Below are 12,932 nucleotides of genomic sequence, written 5' to 3'. Positions count from 1 at the left end.
AATAATCCACCCTGCTGGTGATGAAAGCATGCACAAGTTTCTCTAAGTCTTGTCTGGAAACAAAGCATCTAATTCTTGCGATATTTTTGAGATGATAATATGCTGATTTAGTTATTGCTTTGACATGACTACTGAATCTAAGGTCAGACTCCAGAATCACACCAAGATTCCTGACTTGATTTTTAGTTGTTTGACCCCTAGCGTCAAGGTGTGCATTCACCTTGAGAACTTCATCTTTGTTTCCAAACGCAATGACTTCAGTTTTCTCTTTGTTTAACTGAAGAAAGTTTTGGCACATCCAACTGTTAACTTCATCAATGCATTTGCACAGGGAGTCAATGGGGCTATAGTCGTTAGGGGATAGAGCTAAGTAGATCTGAGTGTCGTCTGCATAACTGTGATAGGCAATTTTGTTCTCTCTCATTATTTGGCTTAGTGGGAGCATATACAGGTTGAACAGGAGTGGCGCAAGAATTGAGCCTTGCGGGACTCCGCATGTCATGGATGTCCACTCAGATTTATGGCCACCTATACTTACATAATAACCTCTCCCTTCTAAGTATGACTTGAACCATTTCAGGACCACCCCAGAAAGCCCGACCCAGTTTTCCAGCCTGTCAAGAAGTATGTTGTGATCGACAGTGTCAAAAGCAGCACTGAGGTCGAGTAGCACCAGCACTGATAGTTTGCCTGTGTCTGTGTTGAGGCGAATATCATTTATTATCTTTATGAGCGCTGTCTCTGTACTGTGGTGTGGTCTGAAACCAGATTGAAAAATGTCAAAGTAACCATTAGAAATTAAGAATTTGTTCAGCTGATTGAAAACAACTTTTTCAATGATCTTGCCTATGAAAGGAAGATTTGAGATTGGTCTGTAGTTGCTCAATACAGTGTTATCTAGGTTGCTCTTTTTCAGGTGGGGCTTAACCACTGCAGTTTTAAGGGACTTTGGAAAAGTCCCAGAGTTAAGTGATGAATTTACCACTTTTAGGAGATCTGCTTCTAAACAGTTAAAGACACTTTTGAAAAAAGATGTTGGGAGTGTGTCAAGGGCACAGGTTGATGTTTTAAGATGCTGTACTGTTTCTTCCAAAATTTTACCATCAACTGCTTCGAAATCAGACATCGTAACTACTTTCTGATGTTGTGGTCTGATTTGTCTGACCCCGGCGCAGCTCAAGGATGTGCTGATCACCTTTCTGATATTATTGATTTTCTCAGAGAAGAAGTTAGCAAACTCACTACATTTGCTGTCTGAGAGCATTTCACTTGGAATGTGACTTGGGTGGGTTGTTAGTCTCTCTATAGTAGCAAAAAGAGTGCGTGTGTTATTTATGTTTTTGTTTATAATATTTGAAAAGAAAGTCTGTCTAGCTTTGCCTAGTTCCACACTGAAAGCACGAAGGCTGTCTTTATAGATATTATAATGGACTACAAGTTTTGTCTTCCGCCACATGGGCTCAGCTTTTCTGCATTGTCTCTTCATATTCTGCACCTCTGTTGAGTTTCTCCAAGGTGACTTTTACAGGAGCAATATCATCGATCACACTCTTAACTATCGAATTAAAGGAATCAAGGAGAAAATCAACAGAGTCTGCAGATATGCTTGGTGTTAAAGATATAGCCTTCATAAATAGCACACTGGTGTTCTCATTTAAGGATCTCTTTTTGACAGACACAGATCTAGTTTCAATAGTAGGAGAGATTAATATATCAAAGAAAATACAGAAATGATCAGACAGTGCTACATCCTTAATAACAACTGATGAAATGTTTACACCCTTACTGATAATTAAATCTAGAGTGTGTCCACGATTGTGTGTGGGTCCATGTACATGTTGAGTCAGATCAAAAGTATTTAAAACAGCTGTGACATCTTTTGTCATAATGCTTTCTGGCTTATCTATGTGAATGTTAAAATCTCCAGCAATAGCAAAACAGTCAAACTCTGAGGAAATCGTTGATAACAGTTCTGTAAAGTCCTCAACAAATGCTGGAGAGTATTTTGGGGGCCTGTAAATAATGATCAGTAGAATGTGTGGGGTACCTTTCAACACAATACCTAGATGTTCAAAAGACGGGTAATTCCCAAATGACACTTGCTTACATTGATAGACATCTTTAAAAAGAGCAGCAAGACCTCCACCCCTCCTAGCAGTTCTGCAGAAACTCAAATAGGTAAAGTTAGGAGGGGCTGTTTCATTAAGGACTGTTGCACTGTAGCTTTCTTCTAGCCACGTTTCATTTAGAAACATAAAATCCAGGTTGTTTGTGGCTATTAAGTCGCTGACTAGAAGTGATTTGTTTTTAAGTGAACAGATATTTAAAAGTGCTAACTTAATAGTACAATTTTTTTCCCTAACAGAGATCTTAGTTTGACAAGTCACAGGCAGCAGATTAGATTGATTTGCCACACGATTTGATCTAGCCTTACACTTTCTATCATGTACTAAAACAGAAATAGAGAAAGATATAGGCACACTGAGTTCCTGCTTTTGTAAACATTTGATAAAAGTATTAGTATTTTCATAGCAGGAACCCGACACACATCACTGAGAGCCATTATCAGTTGTTTTTGGTTCACCTACAGCAGATGGAGGAGGGTGTGTGCCTTGGCGTTGTGTCAGAGACCGAAGAGCTCTCACAGGACGAGGAGGGGGTACTGGGCCCACTGGCTTTGGTGGTTTTGGGGCTTGCTGTTTTCTGGTTGAAATCTGTGGGCTTGCAGCAATAGAGTGGGATAGTTTAGTTCCAGCATAAACCAGTTCCTCCATTTTTCCGGAGAAGGTCAAAAGCGGGGATGCTGGAGAGAGGAATGACATATCTAGTGAGGAGTCCTGTTGTTCTGATGTGACCGGAGGTTGCGCGAGTTATCGGAGGCAGATCATGCGTGGGTTCAAGTTCGGTCTATGTTTTCACTCCAAGAGGTCAAAAAGAATAGTTTCATAATGTGATGCGTGCTTTGTTCAATAAACGAGCTGACATCTCAGCGAACAGGAATTCAAGATCCAGCCTGAAGTAAGTGTCACAGTATTGTCTTTTTGAACAGTATTAATGGTCATTTCACACACTGTCAAGAGTTTTTTTGCCATATGCACTCTTGTGCAAGCGATTACAAATCCTAATGTAAGTTAAACCATACAAACAGCACGTTCACATCTGCCAATTCCATATCATTTCCCCACAACTAAACAAACTTAACAGCATAATGTAATGACTGCATTTATACACAAATCCGGACACCTCACTAATGTGTAGAAAATACATTCAAATAAAAACGGGATTGTATTTTATTTAAATCCTTCCTAAAGAATGAATGAATAAAAATAAAAGAATAAAGATTGATTTGAAAGAAACATGTATTATAAATTATAATAAATGTAGAGATGATTTGCAAAAACAGATACTGTAAGTTCCATATGAAATTCTAAAATGATCATTTTTATTAAGCTCCTGTTTATGTTCAGTAATAGCCTACGTGCACGATAGAACTTCCGGTTAACTTCCGTGTGTTGAGTGTAAGGCCGACAACTTCCTGTTGGTCGTGTTATTGTTGTGGGGAGTTTTGTTGAGTTGCTAGTTTTGAGTAAATATGAGCGGATTTCGGGTAAAAGAGAGGCGTTTGGTTTTTCAACGCGTGACAAAGACCTCACAACATTGTTGTGTACCCCTGTGTGCGAATTCGTCAAAGTACAACAGTACTATAAGCTTTCATAGCTTTCCAGTAGATGTGTCGGTGAGAGCCGAATGGATGGTAAGAGTACGGCGGGAGGACTTCACCCCAAGCAAGACGAGTCGTGTTTGCAGCAGGCATTTCCAAAAGGGCGATTTTGTTAACAACCAAGAGATGGAACTGGATACCCTGGCACCAGATCATGATTATTGTATTACTCCTACAACAGCAATGGCCGCAGATCAGTTAGCTGAGGAAAACGATACACTTCACCAAAAAGTTAAGGAGCTCAAACTACAAATTGAGGCTCACCAGCTGCGGAGTTGTTTTGGACTGAAGCGGTTTGCAGGATCGAACGAGGACATCCAATTTTATACCAGGTATGTCATAATTAAGGTTTTTTGAATTGCAGGAAGCTGATGTCTTGTACCATATTAACAGTGATGGACAGAAAATCATGTACAAAGTCATGCACTTAAGTGAAAGTAAAGACGGGCTACCACACATGTAAAATGTTGCTCCACTAACATCAAAAGTAAAGTAATTTATGACTGATATAGTCAGATGCGTAGACACAACCTTTTATTGTCTTCATGTTAAACAAATGTAGTAGAGTAAAAATTAAGATAATTGATTGTGTAACTAAATTAGCCTACCATGACTAACAACAATGTTATTTTTGTGTATTTTGTTTAAAAGATTCCATTCTTATGCCCACCTGATGGCATTCTGGAGGCTCATTGAACCAGCAACATCAAGGATGATCCGTGTGACAAGTGTGGCTAGAGAAGCATCGGCCTCTGTGGCAGAGAAGACAACAGCAAACAGATCAACTAAGTTGCTGCCCATAGATGAGTTATTTCTTTTCCTTAATTATCTATCAACTGGATGCACACAGAGAGAGCTTGGGCACCGATTTCACATCCATCGGACAACAGCCAGCAGGATCATCACAACCTGGGCCAACTTTCTTTACTGTATACTGGGAGCTATTTGTATCTGGATGACACCTGAAGCAATCAAAGCTAACCTACCTCCTGAGTTCAAGGACTATGCAGACACTCAGGTCATTGTTGACTGCACAGAACTGCGGTGCCAAACTCCATCCTCACTTGTGTTACAGAGTGAGGTGTACTCGCACTACAAATCACACTGTACCTTCAAGGCCATGATTGGCATGGCACCACATGGTCCTCTGGCATTTGTTTCTGCACTCTACGGGGGCTCTATTAGTGACCGTGAGCTTTTCAGATTGTCCGGCATTATACCTCTCCTGTCCCCTGACATGGCTGTGATGGTGGACAAGGGCTTTAGGGTGGAAAACCTTGTGCCAGGAAAACTTCACAGGCCTGCCTTCCGCTCCAACAACAATCAAATGGCAGCACAGGACGTCCTGGAGACCCAATCAATTGCGCGGCTGCGAGTTCATGTTGAAAGGCTAATCAGGCGGGTTAAGGAGAACAAACTTTTTGACACTGTAATCCCTTTGTCTATTTCAGGGAGCATTAGCCAGCTTTTCACTGTAGCTTGCATCTTGTCCAACTACCAAAATGGACCTCTGGTCAAAGACTGGAGAGAACATAAGAGCCAGGTAGAAATCTGACTGTTTGCTTCATGGCTGGCTGCTCCTCTTCCTCATTTTCCTTTGTTTTTACTGATTCACACCACAATTTAGTTTTGCCTTACATTTACTGACATTTTTTAATTAATAAATTACTTATTTGAAATCTATATTACCTTGGTCTCCTTTTGTGTTTGTTGATTTCCCCTCAAGGCAGCCTGACTTACTGAATATTAGTTTAAAGGGACAGTTCACCCAAAAATGAAAATGAGTTCATAATTTTCACACTCTCATATTGTTACAAAGCTGTAAAAATGTCTTTGTTCAGATAAACACAAAGGTAGATACCTCTAAAAATGTCCGCAACCAAACCGTTCGTGGATCCCATTCACCTCCATGGTTGGAATAAAATTAAACTATGGAAGAGATTGGAGTCCACAAATGCCCTGCTCACAAACATTTCCCAAAATATCTTCCTTTGTGTTCATCAGAACCAATACATTTTATACAGGTTTATAACACGAGGGTGGGTATATGATGACAGAATTATCATTTTTGTGTGAACTATCCCTTTAACATCTAGCAATACATTGGTGTGTGTTCACCTTTGCTGTGTACACTTTAAGTGAAGTGGTAAATCCTTAAAGTATTACAACTCTGTTTAGCACATATTTTCTAATCAGTTACGTGACAAATTTAAATGACTTGAAACAACTCACATTATAATGAGATATCAACAAGAACAAGACAGTTCTATTGAGAATTCATTTTATTACAGCAAATATTTACGTAGGTATGTGTAGAAGAAGAAGAAGTCTGCTCTCTCTCTTATTTTTTGCATGACATCACTGTCCCGGTATATTCTTTGAATCAGGGTGTCTTCCTCCGCAAACACCACAAAATCGCACCACTCCATCCCTGTTAGGAGCAGCTGACCCTGCACCTGCCAGTAGTAGCCATGACCCTGCTTCAATTCCAGGTTGCTGTCGTTCATTTTCAGATGAGGATAATCCACATCGCTCTTAACATTTGGACATTTTATTTCCACAAGGCCGAATTCAGTATTTTCTGTAGGGTCAAAGACAACCCCATCTGGGGATGTACCTAGCCATGGAGTGTCAGGGTGTATAATGAAGCCACAAGGGTAGTAGTTCACCCTCTTAAGCCTGCAGTACTCTTCAATGGCATCAGCTTCCATTTCGAGACCCCTCTTCATTGCTGCTGTCTGACGAACCCCTTTGAGCAGCCGGTCTGCCATCTTATCTAAGGTGCATGGTTTAGCATGGCATATTTCTCCAAAATGTGAGGACGTGAGTCTGGGTTTTCTTAGTCTATGCCAGTCTGCTGATGTACTTTGACTCCTAGTTGCATATTTTATTTTGTTTGCCATCTCCCAGGTAACCTCAAGTGACTTGAAGTGCAGCTGTTGATGCTCAGTGAAAACAAACATACTGCATGATGTCTCCAGTCTGCAGCCAGCCAATGGTAAATCTGGGCGTGGTGGAGCATCAATGTAAGCAAAAGGGCGACTTCTTGCCTTGGGTTGTTGGTATGACAGGGGACTGCCTGCTTGTACCAAACCGAGTGCAGAGTCCACTAGCGGGACCTCACAGGTGATACCCATTGTACAGATGGTTGGTGCAGAAACAGGGGTAAACTCTTTGTAGGTCTCTGACACACTGAGAGTGGACAGGTCCAGCAACTCTCCACTAATGGCTTTGTACAATGTGGACCTATTTGAAACAAATTGAGAAACACAAATAAATATTAGATATTTTAAAGAATGTCGGTTACTAGACAGTTGAAAGTCGCCATTGACTTCCATAGTATTTTTTCTAACTATAGCCTATAAAATTCCCACAAAAACCTCAAACCAACAAAATGTTTATTATTTAATTATATGTTGGTATATTTTTGTACACCTACAAAAAGTACACCTGTTTTGACCTGACGTTTATTGAAATTGACTAAAAAATTACAATTAAAGCCAAACATTTTATTTTTATTTGGTCTCAATTATAGAAGCCTCGTAAGCTGGAAAATGTACTTTTAAGATTTTTCAGAAACTTTAAACAATTCAGGTCTGAAGGGGTTAATTTAGGGCTGTCAAAAGATTAATCACATCCAAAATAAAAGTTTGTGTTTACATAACATGTGTGTGTACGGTGTGTAACTTATATATAAACACACACAATCATGTATATATTTAAAAAAAAAAGGTGATATTTATATATAAAATATTTATATTTATAAATAATATAAATTATATAAATGTATATACAGTATATAAATGCAAATATTTCTTAAATGTATACATGAATGTATGTGTATTTATATATACATAATATTTACACATCGCACACACACATATGTTATAGTGATAGTTCACCCATGTTGTCATGTCGTTAAAAACCTATACAAATCTCCCTGTTCTGGTAAACACGAAGGAAGAAACCCTGAGAAACGCCCGCAACCAAACCGCCCGCGGACCCCACTCACCCTCACACTATTATTTTTTTCTACTATGGAAGTGAATGGGGTCCACAAACGGCCCGGCCACAAACATCTCCCAAAACATCCTCCCCCGTGTGTGTTTCATCAGAACAAAGAGATTTATACAGGTTTGTAACAACATGAGAGTAAGTAAATGATGACAGAATTTTCATTTTTGGGTGAACTATCCCTTTATGTAAACACAAACGTTTGGATGCGATTAATCTTGATTAATCTTTTGACAGCCCTAGGTTAATTAATAGATTATTAACTACTAGCCAAATTCTCACTTTACTCCCTCGATCATGGTCCTCTGCTTTGGTTTGGCAGACATCACAGCCATCTTCTCGACGGGACCTGGTTTAACACCCTGTGAATATAGACAATAAGCAGTGATGAGCGTATGTGTTGCGTGTGTAGATGTAGTATTGAAATTATTGTTACATTATTTCAAGTCTTGCCAGGGTTCTTGGCTTGTGCCACTGTTGTTCACTCTCCGTACAGCTCAGCACTGGTGGAACAACTGGAATGTCAAGCTGAGAATAATGTGCAGACTGGAAAAGTAGAGCCACACAATGGTTACAGAGCACTGATCCAGCTACACATGTACAGCTGTGATGGGCCAGCTCAACAGGGATTGAGTCCTTCAGACCCACCTGTAACAAGATGTTAAAAAAATATTTTTTTAAAAAGTGGCATAACTGATTTGTCATATATTAATATGGACTACTCAAGTAAGCTACTATTTATTTTTGTACACTGTTAAAATAGCTAGTAAAATCTTAACTTTTTTCTTGTAAACACTGTTAGTGAAGGGATTAATAATCTTTTTCTTTTAATGTGGTCAGTGGAGCAGTCTATTTGATTTGAAGGTACACTTAGAATCCCCACTTAAAAAGTACCAAGATTGCAGTATACCTACTTAAACTTAGCAGGTTTATATTACTATACCTACCCATCTTATGTGTTTCACCTTTACCCTGGGATGTTCAGCATACCTGGAAAAGCAAACTATACTACACCACTGATTGCTGTTAGTGAAAACATAACAGGACTAAGCGTACACTGTCCGTTTTTAACGTGAATGTGGAACATGGTCAACCAAATGAACGTGGTTAACCTAGAGCAAAAAACAAAAGAACACGATTAGCCCAGGAACATGGGTAACCATCTTAACGCTACACTCATCCCACTCTTAAAATGTGAGGTGGTTTAGATCTGTCCATTGACGGATGACATAACGCCCTCACACACACTACTCCTGTCACTGGATCTTTCTTGGACACTGAGAGGAAATACAAATCGCAAATAAAAAATACACACAACCAATTGATAATCAGATAAACGTAATGTATTTAATAACACTAATAAAGTATTTTGTAATATTGACACGATTTAATAAGAGTTAAAACACTTAGCTGCTAGCTAGTCAATGTGTAACGTAACAGCTGAGGTATTGCTACTCACCTTCAAAGTTGTGGATGTAACTTGAAATGTACAATCGAAATCCTTTTTCACGCTTGCAACCGGGTGCAGGTGAACACTGGTCGACAATCCTGTAGATGTCGTTCACTTCGATTTTCGGGAGACCTTGTAGACAACGGGTGAAATATGCCATCTTTCGCAATCAAAATATGCAGTGACGCTGCTATAGAACTCGCTAGCCGGAAATGGTCGGCCTCACACTCAAGGCGGCGGAAGTAGAACTCCTTAGTTACATGCACGGAGCCTATGGCACTTTAATGGCAATGAAAATAACCTATTCATATAAAAACATGATAACAAACAGACACACACGTTCTTATTTGTTTACTGTTTGCATGTTTAAAGGCAGACGCTGACAAGTTTGTGTTGTGAACATGAAAATAAATACAGAGTTAACCGTCAGAAAAACATCTCTGTGTGTGTGTGTGTGTGTGTGTGTGTGTGTGTGTGTGTTTGAGATTTTTTCTCAAACGACACATTATGTGATGTTAATGTACCCATTGCAGGACTGACATAGGCTGCTTACTTGTATATAAGCAGAACAATGAGACTCTTAAGGAGAGGTTTGTAAAAACCCTCCAAGAAGTCTGAAATTCAGTGCTTTTGCGCTACTTCTCTATCAGATCAGAAGTAACGAGTAACTAACTACTTGAGTAGTTTTTTCATCTGATACTTTTTTACTCTTACTCAAGTAAACAATTAGATTGATACTTTTACTTTTACTTGAGTACATTTTTGTATAAGTACTTGTACTTTTACTTGAGTACAGGGCAACTAAAAGATGGGGTGATGCCAGGTGCTGACTGGACTCGATTCAGAGTCCGTGTGATGTATTCACATGGTATAGTAATGCTTTATTCTCAAATGACACAATTCTACACTTATTGAATTGAAACCTTACTGCACATGTAATATAATAAGGAGCCATTCCATTTAGACCTTATAAATGTATTGTTGACAGACAGGTATGAGATTGCCTGTGCAAAGCTGCTAGAGGCAACAATTACCTCTGATCTAAATACTGAAGATGAGGACAACAGGCCAGAGTACATGAAGAGAAAGAATAGGTAGGAGTGGCCCATAATTTCCTTCAAAGCATTTGAATGACCGTGTCAAAGGTTACCATACACCTGGGCAAACAATTAGGCCGCAAGCTAGAGGGCCCATACAATGCACCCCAACCTCCTGTCAAAATAAAAATGTAAAATTTTTTTATTTAATATAATTTTTTTATTCACTGTAATGACTAACTGAAATCCCAATGTAATTGTGACGGATGTCAGCGCCAACGCTCCCGGTACTTCTCATTCACCTGAATATTGACTACATTCCCCATCATGCACTGTGACCCGCTGATTACACACCAGCTGCAGCGTATCAGCGGGTCTATTTAACCTGGGACTCTGCCACTTGTACTTTGCGAAGTCTTGTTTGCCCTAGCAGCATTTCTGAGCGTTTTCCCTGTGTGTACCCGTGTTTGATTTCCTGGTGTTATTTTGGACTGTCTCTTGGTTTACTGATTCTTGCCGCCTGCCCTGAACTCGGACTGGATTACGACTACGACTGCTTTCTGCCTGCCCCGATCTTGGACTGATTACGTTTATGATTGATTGCCGCCTGCCCCGACCCTGGTCTGTTAAACGTTTATGATTACTTGGATGTGCCCATTGATTACTGTTGTTTGCTATTTGTTAACATCAATAAAGAGTTGCAAATGGAACCTAACCTGTCAGTCTCGTCACAGAAGACTTCGCCACCACAGGCTCCAGCAACCGTGGCACAGCTTACAGGCGAGCTGTCCACACAAGCAAACATCCTGGCGGCTCATCAACATCAGTTAGTCCGACTGACATCTCTCACGGAGGAATTAGCTCGCTCTGTGCAGAGCTTAGCTACATCGGCTAACAACGCCGCTACACCAGCTCCCACGCCTCCTCCACCTCGACCCATAGCCACGCCTCCGGCTTCAGTGACACCCCGTCTGGCATTCCCTGAAAAGTTTGATGGCACCCCAGATCGATGTAAAGGCTTTCTCATGCAGTGTGAGCTTTTCATCGCCCAGCAACTCAACATTTACACCACGGAGGTTAGTAAAATCTCATTGATTTGTTCTTTGCTTACTGGGAAAGCATTAGAGTGGGCTACGGCATTGTGGGCAGCTGGCAACTTTAACCAAAGTACCTTTGATGAGTTTAAGAGCACCATGCGAGCTGTGTTTGAACACCCAGCAGGAGGTCGAGACCCAGGTGAACAACTACTCTCACTTAGACAGGGGCGCCGCTCAGCGGCCGAATTCGCTCTGACCTTCCGCACACTCGCCGCACAGACCAACTGGGTTGAAGATACATTGAAGACATTGTTTCGTCAAGGTTTAAGTCAAGAACTACAGTCCGAGTTAGCTTGCCGTGACGAAGGGAGGAGTTTTGATGAATTCGTCAAGCTGGCTATACGAGTGGATAATTTAATACGCAGTCGCAGACCAGTCCGTGTATTTGAGACTTACACAACTCATTCAGTACCTTCACCTGACACGAGTGAATCCATGCAAGTGGGCAGAGCACGACTCACGGCGGATGAGAGAGAACGCCGCTTTCGTCAACGTTTATGCCTGTATTGTGGTGAAGCTGGCCATGTCCTGGCTGTCTGTCCCTCACGACCAGCTCAGACACGCTTAGGTCGGGTGAGTGCATCTATTCCATCTACTACATTTGAATGTATGGAAGTTTCTGTCTCATTGTCATGGCAACAAAGTAAAGTTTATACCAAAGCATTACTTGATTCCGGGGCTGCGGGAAACTTTATTGATGCGGGATTAGTGAAGTCTCATGGAATCTCAGTAACCCCTTGTGTACCCCCTCTCTCTATCGCAGCGTTAGACGGACGACCATTGGGCACCGGTCACGTCACGCACATCACTCAGAGCATTACCCTTGTTACCGAACACGACCACACTGAAGAGATTGTCTTTTACGTCATTTCATCTCCTCACAATCCAGTCATTCTGGGATTCCCCTGGTTGCATTTACACAACCCACTCGTTTCCTGGAAGGAAAAGAGCATTCTGAAATGGAGTGATAAGTGTATGAAATCCTGTTTGAGTGAGTCACCTGATCTTTTTGTATGCACGTCACAAATTAATCCAGTACCCAGTTTACCTGATAATGTTCCCCACGAGTATTCAGATCTTGCCATTGCATTCAGCAAGATCAAAGCCACACAGTTACCACCTCATCGTACCAGTGATTGTGCTATTGAACTATTACCCGATGCTGTGCCACCAAGAGGACGCATCTTTCCTCTATCAGAACCAGAACAACAAGCCATGAAGAAATACATCGCAGAAGAACTTGAGAAGGGCTTCATACGTCATTCTACGTCACCAGCCTCTGCAGGGTTTTTCTTCGTGGGCAAGAAAGATGGCAGTCTTAGACCATGTATTGATTATCGGGGCCTGAATGACATCACAGTAAAATTCCGCTATCCATTACCCCTAGTACCAGCTGCGTTGGAACAACTACGCAGTGCTAAGATCTACAGCAAGTTGGACCTTCGTAGTGCTTACAACCTGATTCGTATTCGAGAAGGGGATGAATGGAAAACAGCATTCTCCACTAGTGATGGTCACTATGAATACTTGGTGATGCCCTTCGGTCTATCTAACAGTCCGTCCGTGTTCCAGTCCTTTATTAATGATGTTCTCCGGGACATGCTTAACCGATT

The 12,932-nt window shown here is 40.9% G+C and overlaps 2 protein-coding genes across 3 annotated transcripts in view; one reads left to right on the top strand and one right to left on the bottom strand.

Annotated features, from left to right (window-relative positions):
• Positions 1 to 12,932, top strand: part of LOC129444502 (uncharacterized) — a 43,434-nt gene that overhangs the window by 17,077 nt on the left and 13,425 nt on the right. The window lies entirely within an intron of this gene.
• On the bottom strand, positions 5,766 to 10,155 carry LOC129446136 (uncharacterized). 2 transcript variants are annotated; one of them, XM_073859787.1, is made up of 5 exons: positions 9,195 to 10,155; positions 8,921 to 9,012; positions 8,189 to 8,383; positions 8,018 to 8,097; positions 5,766 to 6,967 (listed from the first exon to the last, which is right to left on the bottom strand). In XM_073859787.1, the coding sequence occupies exons 1-5, from the start codon at positions 9,343 to 9,345 to the stop codon at positions 6,007 to 6,009; spliced, it is 1,479 nt and encodes a 492-aa protein (XP_073715888.1). In that variant the 5' UTR covers positions 9,346 to 10,155; the 3' UTR covers positions 5,766 to 6,006. The 2 variants fall into 2 exon arrangements, with proteins under 2 accessions (XP_073715888.1, XP_073715889.1); XM_073859788.1 differs by lacking the exon at positions 8,921 to 9,012 and having other exon boundaries at positions 5,769 to 6,967; positions 8,189 to 8,847; positions 9,195 to 9,300.

This window comes from Misgurnus anguillicaudatus, chromosome 21 (assembly GCF_027580225.2).
Source record: "Misgurnus anguillicaudatus chromosome 21, ASM2758022v2, whole genome shotgun sequence".
Lineage (NCBI taxonomy): Eukaryota > Metazoa > Chordata > Actinopteri > Cypriniformes > Cobitidae > Misgurnus > Misgurnus anguillicaudatus.
This window is presented reverse-complemented; position numbering and strand designations above follow the sequence as displayed.